Source organism: Ranitomeya imitator, chromosome 4 (genome assembly GCF_032444005.1).
Source record: "Ranitomeya imitator isolate aRanImi1 chromosome 4, aRanImi1.pri, whole genome shotgun sequence".
Taxonomy (NCBI): domain Eukaryota; kingdom Metazoa; phylum Chordata; class Amphibia; order Anura; family Dendrobatidae; genus Ranitomeya; species Ranitomeya imitator.
This window is the reverse complement of record NC_091285.1, coordinates 192343899-192367577: the sequence shown is the minus strand read 5'-3', so window position 1 is coordinate 192367577 and position 23679 is coordinate 192343899. Positions and strand designations below refer to the sequence as shown.

The window sequence follows — 23679 nt, the reverse complement described above, 5'->3', positions numbered from 1 at the left end:
ACAATGATAAACAGTTTTAATGTGCAAAACAAGTTAGGCTTTTGGTGAACGAACAGTTATCTAACAATCTCGAACCGCCGAATTTTAAGCAAATTGTTCGGGTTTGTCGAACGACTCAAACACCGCCCAAAACAGCTTGAATTTGAAATTGGCGAACAGTTCGACTCGAACACCGCTCATCTCTATTTACTACCCACTGCATTTTTCACATACCCCCAAAAATAAGAGTTTAATAACAGTTTGGTTACGGCAATTCTTTTTTTTTATTCCTTTTGCAAAATTATTTGGAACACAAGGACAATGAAAATATTCTGCATGAATTCTCAGATTTTCATCTGCTTTATAGAACAGTCACAAATAAGTTCACCCATTTATGTTTTTAGATATGTGTATATACGTATAAAAACAACAGCAAAATAAATATCACATTAGAACACTGAATAAACTATTTCAAAAGGTCAGTCATACACGACTACATTTTTTTTGGTTGTTTTTTCCTCAACCAAATGACCAGCGTAGTGCCATAGGACAAATGCACAAATTTATGGCAGTCATTTTGTTAAGAAGGAAAAAACATTTTTAGGTGTTTCGCACCATCTCTTTATAAAAAGTTAGAACATGCTTTATTTATGTAGGTAGACGCAAAAGAATACCATTGGGTTCAATTGCAGGTGGTTGCAGGCCCCTCTGCTACTGAACAAGAAGACACATCAGAACAAAATTATGATAGACAAAATTCACCAAAAACCCCCGGCAATTATTCTCTGGGAGGGAAACAGAAATAATTTCCCGGGGGACATTATGACTGCAAAGACAAATACAATGCATTCATGGGTTCATACATTACAAAGGGCTTTTTGTTAATTTAAACACCAGTTTGTTTGGACTATGACTCGACGCTAAGGATTACCATACATAAAACCACTTCACATGAGGCTCTCTGAAGGTAGAGTAGAGGAAGAGCTCAATTTTTGAGAATAGAGAATGGGTTGACCACACTCCTCTTGGGATAGGAAAGGGTGTTAGGGATATGGGGATTTTCTTCTTAGTATCTTCATAGCTATCTTTGTGCTGATGCTGCTGGTGGCTGGATCCAGAGTGAAGGGATGTTATGCTTCTGGCTCATATTCCTGGTAATCATCCTGTAAAGTAGGAGAAAACAGTTTTAGAATAGACATACAATACATTAGACATTTCCACCATATATTCCTTTTATATGCTGCATAGTCTTTACAAAGTCTCCAATACTAGGGTAATCCATACATAAACTAATACAGGATTGCCAACATTTCAAAAATTCCTGGACAGTCTGTAAAAAATAGGGCACATTTTTGCCCTGTCTGTAAAAAATATTTAGGGCGTCCATGACTTTTTTTTTGATGCTGAAGATACTTGTACTTATTATGACAGTAATCATCATCATTTTATAGTTCACAGTGAAAGCAGCTAAAGTCTTTATATCAGAATTATGGGCTGTAGGCACATATCACTTATAATCTTAATGATTTATTAATAGTGTTGAGCGATACCGTCCGATATTTGAAAGTATCGGTATCGGATGGTATTGGCCGATATCCGAAAAATATCGGATATCGCCGATACCAATATCCGATACCAATACAAGTCAATGGGACACAAATATCGGAAGGTATCCTCTATGGTTCCCAGGGTCTGAAGGAGAGGAAACTCTCCTTCAGGCCCTGGGATCCATATTCATGTGTAAAATAAAGAATAAAAATAAATAATATTGATATACTTACCCTCGGACGCGCCCTGGTTGTAACCGCTGCAACCGCCATGATTCCCTTCCTAAGAATGAGCGCATAAAGGACCTTCGATGACGTCGCGGCTTGTGATTGGTCGCGTGACCGCTCACGCGACCAATCACAAGCCGCGACGTCATCGAAGGTCCTTCACGCGCTCATTTTTAGGAACAGAAGCATGGCGGTTGCAGCGGTTACAACCAGGGCGCGTCCGAGGGTGAGTATATCAATATTTTTTATTTTTATTCTTTATTTTACACATCAATCTTCATCCCGATACCGATTCCCGATATCGCAAAAATATCGGAACTCGGTATCGGAATTCCGATACCGCAAATATCGGCCGATACCCGATACTTGCGGTATCGGAATGCTCAACACTATTTATTAAGGTTTTCCAATGTGTCTGTAAAAAATATTGTCTGACTGTGATATTTTGATGCATTATCCAGGAAAAATAAAAAGTCAAGTTGGCAACCCTGGACTAATGTTGGCTGAATGCACCGATATCGACAGGTTCAGCCGACTGTTCAACGTGTGGGGTCACCGGCTGAGTGACGTTGATCGCACATGTCTGATTTTGGACTGCCGATCTCATTGTTCTTACTGAGATAAGCCGCCAGTCAACGTGTCAGCTGGCAGCTTTCTCATAGAGAACATTAGAACAAACGGACAAGTGAGCACTCCTGTGTAGGAAATGTCGGCTGTGATGACTGTTGTTGGAACAATCAGCTGAAACATCGTTTGGACAACAGCCATCTAATGTGTATGGCCGGCCTAAGGGATAAAGTAATAATTAGTATTTTCATTAAAAAAAATATCTCCAGGTGGATAATGGTGGAATTCTTTCTTCATGTAATGTAATATGAAATATGTTCTGTTTTGTAGGATATGAACTCTCTTTTCCCTAGTAAACCCACATTTGCAAGGAACTTCAACAACCAAGACATGGAGGAAAAATCCACCAGTCATATGAGCCTCTGCTTACAAACACTAGTTTGAAAACTCCATCTAGATGTATTGTTCTATAAAATGGTTCTGATTTCCAGTGTGCAATGCAAAGCAAAAATCCATAATTCTGCCTCGTTACATGATGCAACAAATATAATTTTTGGAGGCCTCTCTGCTTCCCATCCAACTTACAATACATTATCTGACAGCATCTTCCATATACTGAGAGCGGTCATAAGGTCGTCTCACACATATCGATGACTGAAAGTGACCATGATTGGTCACAACCTTCCAAGAAGAAGTCCACAAGTACCATCCCATTGACTGGTTTATACATTGTCAAACCTCTTACAATTTGTATTACTTTAATGTAGTAGTAGTAGCAGCAAAGAAGTTAAAATGATTGAACATAAACCCACACTAATCATTATGGCTGGATATAGTTATTATTAATAGGATAAGATTCAATTAGTACTTTGCATACATTTTATCATCTGTCTCACACAGGATTTTATTTTAGGCATAAAGAAGTTTGAAATCATCAATAAGCAATTTTTGAGCCCAACAAATTTAATAACAGTATAATACAAGTTTTTAGCATCCCTTAAGACAACCAAGAAAATAGGTCTCAGAAATTTGGGATTTTGTGCTGTAAGTCGTCATTCAGACGTTCTTGTTTTGTCACAGACGCAAAAAGAAATGGTACGAATGTCATCAGCATTTTGGATCAGTGTTTCATCAGTATTTGGTCAGTGTCAGTTTTTACCATCAGTGATATTCATGTATGGAAAAATAAGTTACATAGATTATATAGCTATTCCTACACATTACAACATTAATCACGGACAGCACACGGACTGTACACTGATGTCATCTGTGATTTTCATGGTCCCATAGACCATAGATGGGTCATTTTCATCTGTGATGACGTTAAATAAACGGACATGTGTCTGATTTCTGCATGGATACATTAGTCCACAAAAACATGGACATGTGAACTGTCTCAGACTACAACGGCTGTGTGTTGTAGCCATGAAAATAATGGATAGTACAGGTTTTTGAAAGACGGACGTCTGATGAGGCCTTACGGCAGCTGCCTAGAATACCTGCTGTCATGGTCAAGTCAGGAGAGCAGACGGCCAGTCCAAGGATTGCAATGCGAGTACGTGTGCGCCATAGTTGACGCGTGCGCAATGCAATCTTTGGTCGTGCACCACCTGCGGGCAAAGCATTTCTGCGCACTATGTCCCGCAACACAGCCAAATCCTTCCGGGACATAGTGCGCGCGTGCATGCGCAGTAATGCTTTTCGGCTTTGCCCGCAGTTGGGCAAAGCATACTGCGCATGCGTGACCGAAGATTGCCTTGTGCACGCGCCAACTATGGAACACACGTACTCTAATTCACTAACATATTGCGGACAACAGGGACGGACGGGGTGGAGAAATGAAGATGAACCGCCGCCCATTGGACTGGTAAAAACTCATTTAAATATCCCGCCAATTTGAGGTGACAGGTTCCCTTTAAAGGGTAATGATGCAGAGCAATCTAATTAAACGCCCCCAAAGAATCCTTGGTAATGACCACACCTCCGGGGTCACATGAGCGTATGTCCTCTCCTCCAAGAGAATTGGGTTAATTATGCTAATAACACTCGGCTCAAACGCTGTCAGAGTCCGTTTACTGTGACCCGATTTTCTCGGATGAGCAAGTTGTATCATGGGTGCGAAGACGGAGAACAAGATTTCTCTATCTTTGTGTCTGCATAAATCGAACTGCATTTGGAGATCATCTGAGTGCAGTCCAAGGTTTTCCGCGCACCCATAGACTCGTATAGATACAAGTACTCCAATTTGTAGAGCCACTCGCAGCATGCTGCGATTTTTTTCGTATGCTGAATAGGTATGAGGAAAAAATCTACCTACAGTCATGGCCAAAAGTATTGACACCCCTGCAATTCTGTCCGATAATACTCATTTTCTTCCTGAAAATGATTGCAAACAAATTATTTGGTATTATTATCTTCATTTAATTTGTCTTAAATGAAAAAAAACACAAAAGAATTGTCCTAAAGCCAAACTGGATATAATTCCCCACCAAACATAAAAAAGGGGGTGAACAAAAGTTTTGGCACCCTTCGAACAATCATGTGATGCTTCTCTAATTTGTGTAATTACCAGCACTTGTAACTTACCTGTGGCACCTAACAGGTGTTGGCAATAACTAAATCACCCTTGCAGCCAGTTGACATGGATTAAAGTTGACTCAACCTCTGTCCTGTGTCCTTGTGTGTACCACATTGAGCATGGAGAAAAGAAAGAAGACCAAAGAACTGTCTGCGGACTTGAGAAACCAAATTGTGAGGAATCATGGGCAATCTCAAGGCTACAAGTCCATCTCCAAAGACCTGAATGTTCCTGTGTCTACCGTGCGCAGTGTCATCAAGAGGTTTAAAGCCCATGGCACTGTGGCTAACCTCCCTAGATGTGGACGGAAAAGAAACATTGACAAGATATTTCAATGCAAGATTGTGCGGATGTTGGATAAAGAACCTCGACTAACATCCAAACAAGTTCAAGCTGCCCTGCAGTCCGAGGGTACAACAGTGTCAACCCGTACTATTCGTCAGCATCTGAATGAAAAGGGACTGTATGGTAGGAGACCCAGGAAGACCCAACTTCTTACCCCAAGAAAAAAAGCCAGGTTGGAGTTTGCCAAATCTTACCTGAAAAAGCCTAAAATGTTTTGGAAGAATGTTCTCTGGTCAGATGAGACAAAAGTAGAGCTTTTTGGGCAAAGGCATCAACAGAGTTTACAGGAGAAAAAAAAAGAGGCATTCAAAGAAAAGAACACGGTCCCTACAGTCAAACATGGCGGAGGTTCCCTGATGTTTCGGGGTTGCTTTGCTGCCTCTGGCACTGGACTGCTTGACCGTGTGCATGGCATTATGAAATCTGAAGACTACCAACAAATTTTTCAGCATAATGTAGGGCCCAGTGTGAGAAAGCTGGGTCTCCCTCAGAGGTCATGGGTCTTCCAGCAGGACAATGACCCAAAACACGCTTCAAAAAGCACTAGTAAATGGTTTGAGAGAAAGCACTGGAGACTTCTAAGGTGGCCAGCAATGAGTCCAGACCTGAATCCCATAGAACACCTGTGGAGAGATCTAAAAATGGCAGTTTGGAGAAGACACCCTTCAAATATCAGGGACCTGGAGCAGTTTGCCAAAGAAGAATGGTCTAAAATTCCAGCAGAGCATTGTAAGAAACTCATTGATGGTTACCGGAAGCGGTTGGTCGCAGTTATTTTGGCTAAAGGTTGTGCAACCAAGTATTAGGCTGAGGGTGCCAATACTTTTGTCTGGCCCATTTTTGGAGTTTTGTGTGAAATGATCAATGTTTTGCTTTTTGCTTCATTCTCTTTTGTGTTTTTTCATTTAAGACAAATTAAATGAAGATAATAATACCAAAGAATATGTGATTGCAATCATTTTCAGGAAGAAACTGAGTATTATCTGACAGAATTGCAGGGGTGCAATACATTTGGCCATGACTGTATATGCCCTTAAAATAATTACCGGATAAAAAGCCCATATCTCTGCAACCGTACTGTGGATTTTAATAAAACTGACATAGTCGGGGGAACAGTAGAAACAAAATGTGCGAAAACTGTCCACTTCTCACCTGGAGCTACTGTAGGTTCTCTTTTCAGGCAACACAGGCACTATCTTAATTCAGAGGGTACAATGGTAGTTACTTTAGAAAGGAAAAGGATGCTATGTACTTCAGGGGGACATTGTACACTTTCTATTCACATCAAGGGATCTGCAGCCATTATGATATGCCATCACTTTACTATTTGTCAGGTCTGGCTTCAGGGAACCCCATTGATTCTGAAAAGAAAGGGACTGCAGCATCTACGCAGAGACGTAACCTGTACAGGTACTGCACCCATCTGTGTCGGGAACTGATACTGGGTCCATTAACTTAAATGGGGCTGTGCTGTTGTTTCATACTAGCACATGGTTGGCTCTAAATTGGCCTCGGTAATAAATCAATCCATTCTCAGTATCAACAGGGGTTAAGCACACAATCATATTGTGACAGCCTACTTTAGGGATATGCCATCACTTTACAATATGGGAATACCCCTAACAAAGAACTGCTGTAAGTAAAATGTTGATAAGGATCTGGAAAGACATCTTGGTCACAGTATTATATTGCAGCATCCCTAACTGCTGTAACTTCTCTGATGCAACAAGCATTTGACACTCATATCACTTGAGTGCACGGACGTGCCTGTAAACCAGATCTGGATTAGGTAATCAGGGATCCGCTGGAGGCCACTAGAGGGCTCATCATGACAAAGAACAAGCACTGGTTGCAAATGACTTGCAGCATGTGAGCTTCCACCGCTATCCACCAGAGGGAGAGATGGGGAATGAAATAGCGGTGTCTCTTCCCTATTTTTAGCCGAGCTTTGGGTGAACATGTCCTCTTTGAGACCTGCTTATTTTCACAGGTTGTGGTACCCAAGTCCCTTGCTGCATCTGTGGATGTTACGTGGCACATTCATTATATGTAATACAGGAATTTTAACGGTCACTCATGTATTATGCACTTCTTATCTACTATATAAAGCTGAATGTGTGTGTGTGTGTGTGTGTGTGTGTGTGTGTGTGTGTGTGTGTGTGTGTGTGTGTGTGTGTGTGTGTGTGTGTGTGTATGTCCGGGATTGGCATCTGCACCGTCGCAGCTACAGCCACAAAATTTTGCACAGTCACACGTCTGGACCCTGAGAGCGTCATAGGCTACGTTGTGAGGTGACATTTTAACCCCGCGCTTTCCAATTCACCAAACAATTTTGCCCCTATCTACATAATGGGGAAAAAAGTGAAAGGAAAAGTGTTGGAGGCGTCGCAGCTACAGAAACAAAATTTTGCACAGTCACACGTCTGGACCCTGAGAGCGTCATAGGCTACGTTGTGAGGTGAAATTTTAACCCCGCGCTTTCCAATTCACCAAACTATTTTTCCCCTATCTACATAATGGGGAAAAGTGAAAGGAAAAGTGTTGGAGGCAAATTGACAGCTGCCAGATGTGAACAAGGGGGACTTAAAGAGTGAGAGCGATGGCGCCAAAGAGTATATACCGTACAGTTGCTAAGGTGGGACCCCGACATGGGATACTCACCACACACGGGGATATGAACACACACACAAAATGCGCCACACACTACCACGTGCTTGAACACATATTACCCTCAGCACACATTTCACCACACATACACCAACCTCGCCACATAAAAGTCGAAACACAAAAGTCGCCGCTCAAAACTCACCACGCGCAAAACTCGCCACATGCAAAAAATAGGCTCACGCAAAACTCGCCACAAGTGCAAAACTCACCTCATGGAAAACTCGCCACACGCAAAACTTGCACATGCGGAAAAATTGCCACATGCACAAAATTTGCAACACATGCAAAAGTTGCCTCACACAAAACTTGCACATACTCAAAAGGCACCAGACATAAAACTCACCACGCGCAAAACTCGCCATGCGCAAAACTTGCTGCACACAACTTGCTACACTAACCTGTCACATGCAACTCGACACACAAAAAGTTGCTACACGCATGTTGCCACACAAAACTCAACACACACAACTTGACAAACGAAACTCGCCCTAAAACACACACAAGTCTGGTATTAGCCTTCAAAAATAAAAATCTGATTAATAAGCAGACAAACTACAAGAGCAACAAATGTACCATATAGGAAATAAGGCAGCTGTCAGTCACATGACCTGTCTATTATGTGTATGTGTGAGCTAATATATACTGCCAGGGGGAGGGCTTCCTGTTGGCTGGAGATTTATCAGGCTGCCAATTTATCTTACAAATACTGAGGTAAAAATACTGAGCAAATAACGTGTTAACGAGGTCTAATACAGGAGATCACACAGGTATATACTATATACAGGGGAGATGACACACAGATATATACTATATACAGGAGAGATGACACACAGGTATATACTATATAAAGGAGGAGATGACATACAGGTACATACTATATACAGGAGATGACATACAGGTATATACTATATACAGGAGGAGATGACACACAGATATATACTATATACAGGAGCAGATTACCTACAGGTATATACTATATACAGGAGGCGATGACATACAGGTATATGCTATATATAGAAGATGACATACAGGTATATACTATATACAGGAGGAGATGACACATATATATACTATATACAGGGGAGATGACACAGGTATATACTATATACAGGAGGAGATGACATACAGGTATATACTATATATAGAAGGAGATGACATACAGGTATATACTATATATAGGAGGAGATGACATACAGGTATATTCTATATATAGGAGGAGATGACATACAGGTATATACTATATACAGGGGAGATGACACACAGCAGGTATATACTATATACAGGGGAGATGACATACAGGTATATACTATATACAGGAGATGACATACAGGTGTATACTATATATAAGGGAGATGACAAACATGTATATACTGAGGTGAAAATGAGAGGTGTGAGGTTAAAATGAAAAGGTGTGAGTGCAAAATGAGAGGAGTGAGGGAAAATAGTGTAGTGATCGGAAAATGACAGATGTGAGGTCGAAATGACAAGTGTTAGGCGGGAATGAGAGGAGTGAGGGAGAAAATGAGAGGTGTGAGGGAGAAAATGAGAGATGTGAGGGGGAAAATGAAAGATGTGATTGGGAAAATGAGAGGCGTGATGGGAAAATAAGAGAAGTGACGTGCTATAACTAACCACAGATATTTACTATGCCCAGGCAACGCCGGGCTCTTCAGCTAGTACTGTTATATTAGAGAGAATCATGTTCCGCTACAGTTCTATATAAAACTACTGACTCCGTATCAATCCCACAGATAAAGTCTGATTAGTTCTGTGCTGCTATAGAGCCTGTCACTCAACTTATGCTGCCCAAGCTACCGGACAGTAAAAATACCCTGGAGAAAACATAGTTTGAAGAGCTGGGTGAATGCTATACGCATAGCTCCAACCGTCCCAGATTCAGCGGGACTGTACCTGTCTACATACTCTCTCTGCCGACAGCATTGCTCCTCGGAGGCGGGGGCTCATCTTTTTGTCTTGTGAGCTACTCTCCCTGACACTTAAACCAATAAGTGAGCCACTACCCATAATTATGCAGATAGGAGACTTTGGTAATCTTCAGCTGTATTGCAGTCAATGAACCCGTAAGCAGATTATACATATACATAAAGATACATTGTATACAGCAGTGTATTTCTATGTATTTGTATCTACAGGTGAAGAAAAAGTATTTTTTTTTGTAATACTACTGAAAATAGTGAAAAATCAACAACAAAAAGCCATTTTCTCTTTTTTGAGAGTCTTCCCGAGACTCAAACCGATAACCTCTATAATTGCAGGCAGGAGAGCCTCTGGTGATGTCAGTGGGAGAATTTTGTATACTTGATCTATGTTGCAGCCACTAACACCACAGGCAGATCAGACTGAGACAGAGATACACTGCATATTAGGCCAGTTTCACACGTCTGTTTATTTACGGTACTGGAAAAAACGGTACCGGAGATATCAGTGTCCGTGTGTCCATGTGTTGTGAATGTAGTACTTGCGGCACACGTGTGGCAACCGTGTGCCACCCGTGTTCCGCATCAGTACCACATGGATGGCCGCCGGAGATGAAGCGCTACAGTAAACGCTGTTTCCCAGTGGCAGATGCTGAAGACGACTCCTCATTCTCCCGTGCTCTGCCGGTGACCGGAACGAGCAGAGGAGGATGATGAGAGTTATAATAAAGTCCAAACAATCACAGCAGGTGGGGGCTTTTGGGACTCTTGCCCCCATCATACGACACTTGCTGCTGCTAATAACAGTGACAGCAGAAGCCGATGATCGGGGTATTCCTCAGCTGCCGCCTGCGATCTAACTAAATAATTGAATGAAAAACCCGGCATAGGTTCCCCCCTATTTTCTTTAACCAACCAGGCAAAACTTACATATGGGGGCTGCAACAATCAGCTGTCAGCTTCAGCAAAGTTGGTTATCAAGAATAGAGAGATCCCCACACTTTTTTAAATTATTTAAATAATTAATTTAAAAAAACGGTGTGGGGTCCCTCCATTTTTGACAACCAGCCTTGCTAAAGCTCACAGCTGGGGGCTGGTATTCTCAGGCTGGTAAGGGGCCATTGATATAGCCTATCCCCCCCCAGCCTAAAAACAGCCCGAAGGCACATTTATTAGATGTATCAATTCTGGTGCGTTCCCCGACTCTTACCACTTGCCCTGTAGCAAGTGGGTTCATATTTGTGGGGTTGATGTCACCTTTGTATTGTCAGGTGACATCAAGCCCATGGCTTAGTAATGGAGAGGTCGGCTGTATTCACGTGGACACCAAGGACTACCTTGTTGACAGAGTGACTATAAAAACGAACTTTGGCACCGAGTCCCATGAGGTTGGAGTAGTTAAAGACCTGCTACACCCAGTTATAATAGTGCAGAACTTTGCTGCAACATAGTTGCATGTGTAATGTGCATATAATTATTATGGTTGAGGTAATCCTGATATATTAAAAAAATCTATTTGAAAATGGCGCTGCCGAGCATGCGCAGTAACAGCTATTGGCGATCGCCAATAGCTACTATTGCAAAGGTGCCAGCTGTGCCATCTTGCTAGAAAAGAAAAAAAAAATTGATGGCACCACGGGGGAAACTTTTTTTTCTCTAGCAAGATGGCGCCACCGGAGCATGCGCAGTAGCAGCTATCAGATCACCTCTATACACACCAATAGCAGCTACTGCGCAGGCGCGGTGGGTGCCATTTTCAAATGGATTTTTTTTTTTAATATCATGATCACCTCAACAATAATAATTATATGCATATTACACATGTGATTATGCTGCAGGCCTGCCTGCAGGAGATTATTTTTTTCAGTATGTATATGTAAAGGTACCTTCACACATAACGATATCGTTAACGATATCGTTGCTTTTTGTGACGTAGCAACGATATCGTTAAGGAAATCGTTCTGTGTGACAGCGACCAACGATCAGGCCCCTGCTGGGAGATCGTTGGTCGCTGAGGAAAGTCCAGAACTTTATTTCGTCGCTGGACTCCCTGCAGACATCGCTGGATCGGTGTGTGTGACACCGATCCAGCGATGTCTTCACTGGTAACCAGGGTAAACATCGGGTTACTAAGCGCAGGGCCGCGCTTAGTAACCCGATGTTTACCCTGGTTACCAGCGTAAAAGTGAAAAAACACTACATACTTACCTACCGCTGTCTGTCCCCGGCGCTCTGCTTCTCTGCACTCCTCCTGCACTGGCTGTGAGCGTCGGTCAGCCGGAAAGCAGAGCGGTGACGTCACCGCTCTGCTTTCCGGCCGCTGTGCTCAGTCAGTGCAGGAGGAGTGCAGAGAAGCAGAGCGCCGGGGACAGACAGCGGTAGGTAAGTATGTAGTGTTTGTTTTTTTTACTTTTACGCTGGTAACCAGGGTAAACATCGGGTTACTAAGCGCGGCCCTGCGCTTAGTAACCCGATGTTTACCCTGGTTACCCGGGGACCTCGGGATCGTTGATCGCTGGAGAGCTGTCTGTGTGACAGCTCTCCAGCGACGCTGCAGCGATCGACATCGTTGTCGGTATCGCTGCAGCGTCGCTGAGTGTGAAGGTACCTTAAGATTCATTATGTTAACTAGGGGGCAGGTCACTAAGGGACCAGTCAGCAGGCTTCATTATGAATACCTAATCAGAGCACCACATGAAGACCACCACCACAGGCCTGCCCTGCAGCACAGGCATATCATTTACTGAAAACTGAAAATAAAGATTAAACAACAACCACAAGATGGATTTCATCGACCAAGGTATCATTTTAATCAGTATAAGGCCGGCTTCACACTCAGTGTATGAAAATACGGTCCGTATATTACGGCCGTAATACGCTGAAAAGTCCCGAAAATAGTGGTCCGTAGCTCCTCCGTAGGCAGGGTGTGTCAGCGTTTTTTGGGCATGGCATCCTCCGTATGTAATCCGTATGTCATCCGTACTGCGTGTTTTTATCGAGATCATAAGAGGGTGCCCTCTGCTGGTTGTCCTCATATGAACTCGAGCCTGGGAGCTTTCTAGGAAAGTTCCCACGATCTAGGACCAGCCAGCAGAGGGCGCCTCACCGCAAATGCAGGTAAATATAGGTTATTGACCTACTTTACCTACATTCTCCGGGGTTTTGCAGACATGAGCAACGTTGCATTAGCAAAGCTCGTGCCTACAAAATATTTTAACCCCTTCAGATGGATTTACATCGTTGGACTTTACAGATCTGCGGAAGGTAAGGATATTGTTGGTTTATTATGTTTTTTTTTGTTACAGAACGAGGGTCTTCAGTGATTGGATTGGGCGTTCAATAAAATATTAAAACAACCTTTGTTTTTATTTCATTAAAATAATTTTTAATAATGTGTTTGTGTATTTTTTTAACCCATTACTAGTATTGAAGTAATAATGGATAGGTGTCATAATTGACGCCTCTCCATTATTAATTTGGCTTAATGTCACCTTACAATAGCAAGGTGGCATTAACTCTTCATTACCCCATATCCCACTGCTACACGGGAATGGGAAGAGAGTGGCCAAGTGCCAGAATAGGCGCATCTTCCAGATGTGCCTTTTCTGGGGTGGCTGGGGGCAGATGTTTTTAGCCAGGGGGGGCCAATAACCGTGGACCCTCTCCAGGCTATTAATATCTGCCCTCAGTCACTGGCTTTACTACTCTGGCGGAGAAAATTGTGCGGGAGCCCACGCCAATTTTTTCCGCCATTTAACCCCTTAATTTACTAGCTAGAACGGCCAAATTTTGCATATACACACACTACTAACATTAGTAGTGTGGAATATGCAAAAAAAAAAATGGTGATATGAGATGGTTTACTGTATGTAAACCATGTCTCATATCATGTCGGGTTTTAGGAAGGAGAAAGCAAAAGCCGGTAATTGAATTACCGGCTTTAAAGCTGTCTAGCGCTGGAAGAAATATTAATATATGTGTCTCACTGTATATATATACACACCTATTCTATGTGTACACATTTATTCTACCTATTCTACTGGAAGCTGTCAGTGTGATTTTACTGTACACCGCACTGAATTACCAGCTTTTCTCGCTAACACCGCTGCGTATTTCTCGCAAGTCACACTGCTGGTCCGTGTGTGATCCGTATTTTTGGGGCTTCCATAGACTTTCATTGACGTTTTATTTGCGCAATACGGTGACAAACGCAGCATGCTGCGATTTTCTACAGCCGTAGAAAGCCGTATAATACTGATCAGTTTAATACGGCAGATAGGAGCAGGGGCATAGAGAATAATTGTGCCGTTTGTTTTGCGAGTTTTACGGACGTAGTTTCTGCGCTCTTACATCCGTAAAACTCGCAAGTGTGAAGCCGGCCTAAGGACGCTCACCTGACACTGTCTCTAGGTTACTGTGCACAATCCTGCTTTAAAGAGAACTGAACCTTGTTTTTTTTTCCCTGAAGGGCAGATCCACGACGTGACACAGACTGTGCTGTATGTTATTTTGTTTTCCCCATTATTCCAGAAGGTCTGGGCATGTTTACCTAATTTTGGACTGGTTTATGCAGCTACTCGGGAGTGGGAAGAGAGAGGCTAAGTTCCGGAATAGGCGCATCTTACAGATCTGCCTTTTGTGGGGTGGCTAGGGGCAGATGTTTTTTTGCCAGGGAGGGGGGCAATAACCATGGTCTCTCTCTAGGCCAGGGGTCCCCAACTCCAGTCCTCAAGGCCCACCAACATGTCATGTTTTCAGGATTTCCTTAGTCTTGCCCAGGTAATAATTGCATCACCTGTGCAATGCAAAGGAAATCCTGAAAACATGACCTGTTGGTGGGCCTTGAGGACTGGAGTTGGGGACCCCTGCTCTAGGCTATTAATATCTGCCCTCAATCACTGGCTTTCCCACTCTGGCGGAGAAAATTGCGCGGGAGCCCACGCCAGTTTTTTCCGTGCTTTAACCCTTTATTTTAACATCTAGAGCCACCAAATTTTGCACACAGAGACTTCTAATATTAGTAGTGAGGAATATGTAAAAAATAAGGGATATAAAATGGTTTACTGTATGTAAACCATGTCTCATATCCTGTCGGGTTTGATAAGGAGATAGCAAAAGCCGGCAAAACAACTGAAAATATGTCTTATATTCTAGGTTCTTCAAAGTAGCCACCTTTTGCTTTGATGACTGCTTTGCACACTCTTGGCATTCTCTTGATGAGCTTCAAGAGGTAGTCACCGGAAATGGTTTTCACTTCACAGGTGTGCCCTGTCAGGTTCAATAAGTGGGATTTCTTGCCTTATAAATGGGGTTGGGACCATCAGTTGTGTTGAGCAGAAGTCTGGTGGACACACAGCTGATAGTCCTATTGAATAGACTGTAAGAATTTGTATTATAGCAAGAAAAAAGCAGCTAAGTAAAGATAAACGAGTGGCAATCATTACTTTAAGAAATGAAGGTCAGTCAGTCCAAAAAATTGTGAAAACTTTGAAAGGGTCCCCAAGTGCAGTGGCAAAAACTATCAAGCGCTACAAAGAAACTGGCTCACTGGCCCCAGGAAAGGAAGACCAAGAGTCACCTCTGCTTCTGAGGATAAGTTTATCCGAGTCACCAGCCTCAGAAATCGCAGGTTAACAGCAGCTCAGATTAGAGACCAGGTCAATGCCACACAGAGTTCTAGCAGCAGACATATTTCTACAACAACTGTTAAGAGGAGACTGTGCAGCAGGCCTTCATGGTAAAATAGCTGCTAGGAAACGACTGCTAAGGACAGGCAACAAGCAGAAGAGACTTGTTTGGGCTAAAGAACACAAAAAATGGACATTAGACCAGTGGAAATCTGTGCTTTGGTCTGATGAGTCCAAATTTGAGATCTTCGGTTCCATCCACCATGTCTTTGTGCGACACAGAAAAGGTGAACGGATGGACTCTACATGCTGGTTCCCATCGCGAAAGATGGAGGAAGGGGTGTGATGGTGTGGGGGTGCTTTGCTGGTGACACTGTTGGAGATTTATTCAAAATTGAAGGCATACTGAACCAGCATGGCTACCACAACATCTTGCAGAGGCATGCTATTCCATCCGGTTTGCGTTTATTTGGACCATCATTTATTTTTCAACAGGACAATGACCCCAAACACACCTCCAGGCTGTGTAAGGGCTATTTGACCAAGAAGGAGATTGATGGGGTGCTACGCAGGATGACCTGGCCTCCACAGTCCCCAAATCTGAACCCAATCGAGATGGTTTGGAATGAGCTGGACCGCAGAGTGAAGGTAAAAGGGCCAACAAGTGCTAAGCATCTCTGGGAACTCCTTCAAGATTGTTGGAAGACCATTCCGGTGACTACCTCTTGGAGCTCATCAAGAGAATGCCAAGAGTGTGCAAAGCAGTCATCAAAGCAAAAGGTGGCTACTTTGAAGAACCTAGAATATAAGACATATTTTCAGTTGTTTCACACTTTTTTGTAAAGTATATAATTCCACATGTGTTAATTCATAGTGTTGATGCCTTCAGTGTGAATTAACGATTTTCATAGTCATGAAAATACAGAAAAATCTTTAAATGAGAACGTGTGTCCAAACTTTTGGTCTGTACTGTATATAAATATATATGTATGTATGTATGTATGTATGTATGTATGTATGTATGTATACTAGATGGTGGCCCGATTCTAACGCATGTCCACGTAGTATATTGCCCAGCGACGTAGTTTACAGCACAGAGCCACGTAGTATATTGCCCAGTCACGTACTATATTGCCCAGCCACGTAGTATATTGCCCAGCCACGTAGTATACAGCACAGAGCATATTGCCCAGTCACGTAGTATATTGCCCAGTTATGTAGTAAATTGCCCAGTAACATAGTACATTGCCCAGTCACGTAGTATATTGCCCAGTCACGTAGTATATTGCCCAGTCACGTAGTATATTGCCCAGTCACGTAGTATACAGCACAGAGCCACGTAGTATATTGCACAGCAATGTAGTATACAGCACAGAGCCACGTAGTATATTGCCCAGCTACATAGTATATTGCCCAGCCATGTATGTCACAGGTTAAAAAATAAAAAATAAACATACTCACCTTCGGATCCGAGGGCCCCTTGTAGTTCTGTCGCCTGTTCGCCAGCTTCCGGTCCCAGGGTGTGATGATGTCGCGGTCACATGACCGTGACGTCATGGCAGGTCCTTCTCGCGCAGGCGCGCATGACCTGTGATGACGTCGCAGTCACATGACCATGACGTCATGGAAGGTCCTTGTCGCGCAGGACCTGTGATGACGTCGCGGTCACATGACCGTGACATCATGTAAGGTCCTTGTCGCATACCATCTTTAGCACCAGAGGAGCGGGAAAGGCGTCGGAAGGTGAGTATATGATGATTTTTTATTTTTTATTTATTTATTTTTTAACATTAGATCTTTTTACTATTGACGCTGCATAGGCAGAATCAATAGTAAAAACTTGGTCACACAGGGTTAATAGCGGCGGTAACGGAGTGAGTTGCCCGCGGCATAACGCGGTCCGTTACCGCTGGCATTAACCCTGTGTGAGCGGTGACTGCGGGGAGTATGGAGCAGGCGCTGAGTGCAGGGGAGTAGGGAGGGACTACTCGGACTGTGGCCATCGCTGATTGGTCGTGGCAGCCATGACAGGCAGCTAGCGAGACCAATCAGCGACTTGGATTCCATGGCAGACAGAGGCCGCGACCAATGAATATCCGTGACAGACAGACAGAAGGACAGAAAGACGGAAGTGACCCTTAGACAATTATATAGTAGATATATATATTTATTAAATATATATGTGTGTGTCTCTCAATTACATATATACCTATACTATGTGTAGACATTTATTTTAGCTATTCTATTCTAACCTGTCAGTGTGATATTACTGTACACCGCACTGAATTACCGGCTTTTCTATAGAACACCGCTGCATATTTCTCGCCAGTCACACTGATGGTCCGTGTGTAATCCGTATTTTTCTCACCCCCATAGACTTTCATTGGTGGATTTTTTGCGCAATACGCTGACAAACGCAGCATGCTGGTATTTTCTACACTCGTAAAATACGGCTGCGAAATATACGCCAGATAGGGGCTGCCCCATAGAGAATCATTGGTCCGTGTGCAATGTGTTGTTTTTGCGCCTCTCATACGCCCGTAAAAATCTCTAGTGTGAAGCCGGCCTTAAAGTGCATTGTAATTGCATATAGCACTGAGGGTGTATTTTTCATTTTACCTGTTCTATTGGGCTCATTGGCAGATAAAAGTTTCTGCACCTGGATTTCATTAATTATTAAACTCATTTAATCATACTTAAACAATTGCTGCAGCTCGGGTGAAATGTTCCGCTTATGATTAAATTACTTTACTCTTAGGCCAAGTGTACACTGCTTCTGGAGCTTTTCCTAACATACAAAGCAAAGATTCCCCTAGGCCCACATTCATAGGCCAAAGGTACGTTATTTTGACCTCCATGTGGCACATATGTATCTGTATACCGTTTTCTGCATTTTCTGTACAGTTAGGCTATGTGCACACGTAGGAAAAAAGGTGCAGAATTTTCTGCACAAAATCCGCATCTCCTGGCAGAATCTGCAGCCATGGATTTGCTGCGGTTTTTATGTGGATTTTGGGTGGTTTTTATGCGGAATTGATGCAGATTTTGTACGGATTTTCTGCGGTTTTTGCCACTGCGGAATTATAACATGTAGAGGTGCAGAAACGCTGCAGATCCGCACAAAAGAAGTGACATGCACTTTGAAATCCGCAGCAATTCCGCACTGATTTTTCTGCACCAACTGCACAGTTTTTTTCCCATTGAATAACATTATACTGTACATCATAGTGCGGATCTGCAGCGTTTCTGCTGCACGCTGCTGGAACTTACCATAGAACATTTAATATAATAAAAGAGGATAAACCTAATTCTTATTCTTAAAACCTATGAGACTCCAATAAAACATTTTGGTAGGCTACGTTCCCACCATGAGCTTTCTGGTGAGTTTGTGATGTTGCAGATTTTCTGCAGAATTTCTCCACCTATTACATAAGATAGGTTACTTGTATTTTCTAAAAAAAATATGCAGAAAAAAAAAACTCACCAAAAACTTATTGTGGAACGTAGCCTTATGCATTTTTACAAGCACACGGCCAACATCACGATCAAGGCTTTTTTTTAAAATATACAAAATGTGCAATAAACTCTAGAAAATCACTGCGTGAAGTTTTCATCTGAGCTTTTATCTTTTCTGAGTTTTTAGAAAGGTCACCATGCTCATTTCAATAAAAGAAATTAACAGGGACCAATGGCTAGCATCATGTTTTAGACACACGTAAGCGGCACAAAGCCCCCCAAAAAAGGGGATTCCGTTGTATCCACCCAAGGGGCAGTTATCTTTAATGCTGATGGAGTCACTGTGTTCTGTCAGACCTCATTTTTACCATTGTCCCACTTTTTGAGGCGGACACAAAAAAGCGTGGTCGACTGCAGTGCTACAATTTCCTCCCAAAATCTATGTACCGTAGTTTGAATTTATGTCTAAAGTGCAATGTTGAAAGTTAGGCCGGATTCTTATGAAAATGTGAAAAATCAATTTTCATGCAGTAGAAAGGATGCTATCCGATGGTCATCCGTTTTATTAGATCAGTATAATGTCCCTTTTTGCACGTCAGCAGTTAATAAAGTTTACCAGACCCAATGCGGTTTCCTATGTTAATAATTGTGCATCTGTAAATCAATAGGTGCAATGCTGATGATCCATACAGAATGGGTTTTTGTGTGCATCCTTAGACTTTTCACAGGAACATTCGATCCATGTAAAATAAATTCTCAACTGAACATTGATCCTTGTGCTACCCAATTTTAGCACAGACAGCGCACATCCATAACATACGCTTATCTGCATGCGCCCTTGTGGTGACATGAATCTTGTCACAAGCTATACTGCTAGCAGAGAAGATTGTACCCGGTAATTATATGCATTATAAAGGTTACTGTAAAGCTAGTATGTGCAACATGGTTTCCCTTATCAAGTTTTGGATCACTACTAGTGATGAGCGAGTGTACTCTTTGCTCGGGTTTTCCTGAGCACGCTTGGGTGGTCTCCGAGTATTTATGACTGCTCGGAGATATAGTTTTCATCTCTCAGCTGAATGATTTACAGCTACTAGCCTGCTTGATTACATATGGGGATTCCCTAGCAACCAGGCAACCCCCACATGTACTCAGCCTGGCTAGTAGCTATAAATCATTCAGCTGAGAGATGAAAACTAAATCTCGAGCAGTCATAAATACTCGGAGACCACCCAAGCGTGCTCGGGAAAACCTGAGCAACGAGTACACTCACTCATCACTAATCACTACCAGTTTGCTACACTATAAGGCTACATTCTAACAATGAGCTTTTGGCGAGTTTAACAAGCGCTGCTACTATCGGATCGTGGGCTCCAGACCTAAGAGATATATCAGTGAAAACAGATTCTGCCCCTACATAATGCTGCTCTCAGGTTACATATTAAAAACCGACCGACAGATTCTCTTTAATTCTGTTGACCCACTTTGAAGGAACTTGTCACTACTTCTGAAAGGTTTGCTTTACCAAATACTTTTGCTTCCCTAGTAATATGAATTTTAGAACTAATTTTTTTCCTCATTTACTTCATCTTAATATTTATGAATAAATTGACAACTGGATGTATTACTATTGTCAAAGGGGTGTGCTTCTACACAGTAGTTTTTTTTGGAAAAAAATTGATCAATTTAAGGAGCGCTATGACTATAGAGCACACTGCATTAGATTAGTGGTAAACAAACCTTTTATTGAACCACTACGCATTTCAGCAGCGGACTGCTACCTTCCTCAGGATCTGAAGTGACGTCACATCCTGTGAAGCGGGATCACGTGACTGGATCTTGGGCCCACGTGACCAGACCAGGAAGCACAGTGCAGGAGTGCACGGAGACGTCCGCTACCAGAGTGGTGCAGTGGTGCACAACCCTTCCAGGTGAGAGGCTAATCCCCCCACGTTCCAATGAAACATCCCAATCAAACCACCTGGTGCTTCTCATGCTGTGCTCTTCCATGTTTATGGTCTTCTACACAGTAGTTGGCAGTAATCGCAGCAAAGTATCAGAGGCGCACATCCAGTGGATAATGCCCAGCTGCTTATGTATTCATACATACTAAAAATGTAGGAAAAACAGTCAATGAACATAATTCTGAGATTTCTGATAGGATGCTACAGAATTAATTTTTCATAGTTACTAAAGCACACGTCAGGGGAGCTGACAGGTCCTTAGGTTTTCTTCACCTGTATAAGGCATTTGGAGGGTGTATCGTAAATGGTAGAAATTTTGAATATTGAAATTATGACCCACATGACAGCTGTTCACTTAATAAGCCTTAATGTGACTGTATGAGATTTGGAAAAATAGTGTCTTTTTTTTCTAGATATGGTGTCACATTTCTCTTCGCAGGCTGTATTTGCTATTGCTGCTCAGTCCCAGTAACTTAATTGTGGCTTAGCTACATTACCATACAAAGGCCATAGGCAAGTATAGTAAATCTATCAATCACTTTATGACTGTGATAGTAATATGAAAAAAAATCTGTTTCTTTTTTTCAGGCATTCTATATACAAAATATGATTTTGTCACCTGGGGGGCTTCCTCGTAGCTCTCCCCTTCTGGCTCCAGCAGTGGTTCAGCAGCAGGTTCTTCCATCGCTTCCTGGCCTTCTTCTTCAGGCTAGAAAATACAGAAACAGTAGTTGTAAATGACAGTAACTAATATGACTTTGTTTCAATATTATATAAAGCATTTGACATTCTAAATTGGATATTAGCAACAATATCATATACTGAGAAGTCCTAAATGTTTTGTTTTTATTTGCTCCTTAAACTAGAACCTTCCCGTCAACGTTGGACTGGGGTGCCAAGGGCAAATATGACTATGCTCATTCACAAATTTCTATAATAATAATAGAGGTTGATTGTTAAATTAATAAGATGTATGCTTCATTTATCTGTATATAATGAAATCAAGTGTATTTTGCCAAGTACTGCTCATACAAGAGGGTAGTGGCCCACTCTTGTTGCATGGGGTCCCACCGGAGGCTTCTCCGGTGGGACAGTCCGAGCCTGCTTCTAGCACATGATTGTTGGTAGGATTACTATCACCTGCTCCAATATTTTCATAAAGAAACTCCTTTTGTGGGTTCCTGCGCTCTCCAGTAGAGGAATATTACTTGTGTATTTATTGTGCAGCTCTAGACAGCACTTTTTAATTTTAATAAGTGTTTCACCGTGTCTGCGAATTGAGATACTGATTTGGCTTTTATCCTAAGTCCTATTGCAAGACTCGTTAAAGGGTTGATTGTGACGTGTAGGATCGCTACTTCCAACAGGTGGCGCTATAGAGTTTAAGTCCTCTTTTTCTCAGAAGAGGCAATTTGCATATTATATTTCCCAGAGGAGCATTGCACGGCGAATAAGCCTCCTTACCTTGACAAGCCAGAGATGGTATGTCACTCTCCATAAGGAGAAACAATACCCCTTAGACCCCAAAAATGAAAGAACAATGACATGGCTCCTTCCTCACCTGACCTAAACCCTATTGAGAACTTATGGGCCCTTCCCAAACGAGAGATTTATGGTAAAGGAAAGAGTACACCTCTGAACTGTGTCTGGGAGGCTGTGGTGGGTGCTGCCCAAAAGTTGATCGTCACCAGAATAAGAAACTGACAGACCCAATGGATGGAAGGCTTATGTCTGCTTTGAGTTGTTTACAGTTATTATTTTCACTTGAACAAATGAAAATAAAGAATTGAGGTGAAAAGATTTACGTTTTTCTCTTAGTTGCATAATAATTCTGCACATTAATAATTGTCCAATAAATATGCACACAGATATTGCTTGAAGAAAGATAAAACCTCACTTTTACTTTCTTAAATATTTAGGTTTCAGGTTTATCAACCTTTAGGGGTGACTGACATAGCTGTAGTTGTTCCATAATAAAATTAATAATCAAAAATACTAATTGTCTACTAATTGTGTGCACAGTATAGTAAACATATAGTTAGCTAGTCTCTTAGGCATACAAAATAATACTAGTAGGTCTGACTAGAGATTGGCTGTGATATATACACTTGGCTTGGGACAACTCATAAAGTCCCATGGATTCCAGTACCACCTCTATGCTGACGACACTCAGATCTACCTCTCTGGCCCAGACGTCACCGCTCTGCTGTCCAGAATCCCAGAGTGCCTATCAGCCATATCCTCCTTCTCCTCTCGCTTCCTCAAACTCAATGTGGACAAATCTGAACTCATCATCTTTCCTCCATCCCACAAATCTTCCTTACTTGACCTATCTATCGCAGTCAATGACATCATGCTTTCCCCTGTACCCGAAGTCCGCTGCCTCGGAGTAACCTTCGACTCTGCCCTGTCCTTCAAACCACACATCCAAGCTCTTTCCACCTCCTGTCGCCTCCAGCTCAAAAATATCTCCAGGATCCGTCCTTTCCTCAACCCCCAATCTACTAAAATGCTTGTGCACGCCCTCATCATTTCCCGCCTTGACTACTGCAACATCCTTTTCTGTGGCCTCCCTGCTAACACCCTTGCACCTCTCCAGTCCATCCTTAACTCTGCTGCCCGACTAATCCATCTCTCTCCTCGCTACTCCTCCGCTTCCCCCCTCTGCAAATCTCTTCACTGGCTCCCATTCCCTCAGCGTATCCAGTTCAAATTGCTAATACTGACCTACAAAGCCATCCACAACCTGTCTCCTCCATATATCTCTGAACTAATCTCTCGATA

The 23679-nt window shown here is 42.5% G+C and overlaps 1 protein-coding gene across 1 annotated transcript in view; it reads right to left on the bottom strand.

The window, feature by feature from the left end:
• Window positions 1-239: 239 nt before the first annotated feature.
• SNCB (synuclein beta) overlaps window positions 240-23679 on the bottom strand; it is a 78715-nt gene continuing 55275 nt past the window's right edge. Inside the window, exons 6-7 of the mRNA XM_069764187.1 lie at window positions 21515-21604; window positions 240-1142 (exon numbers count right to left, since the gene is read on the bottom strand). Coding sequence (XP_069620288.1) covers window positions 1110-1142; window positions 21515-21604 — 123 coding nt within the window. The 3' untranslated portion in view covers window positions 240-1109. The remainder of the gene's footprint in view (window positions 1143-21514; window positions 21605-23679) is intronic.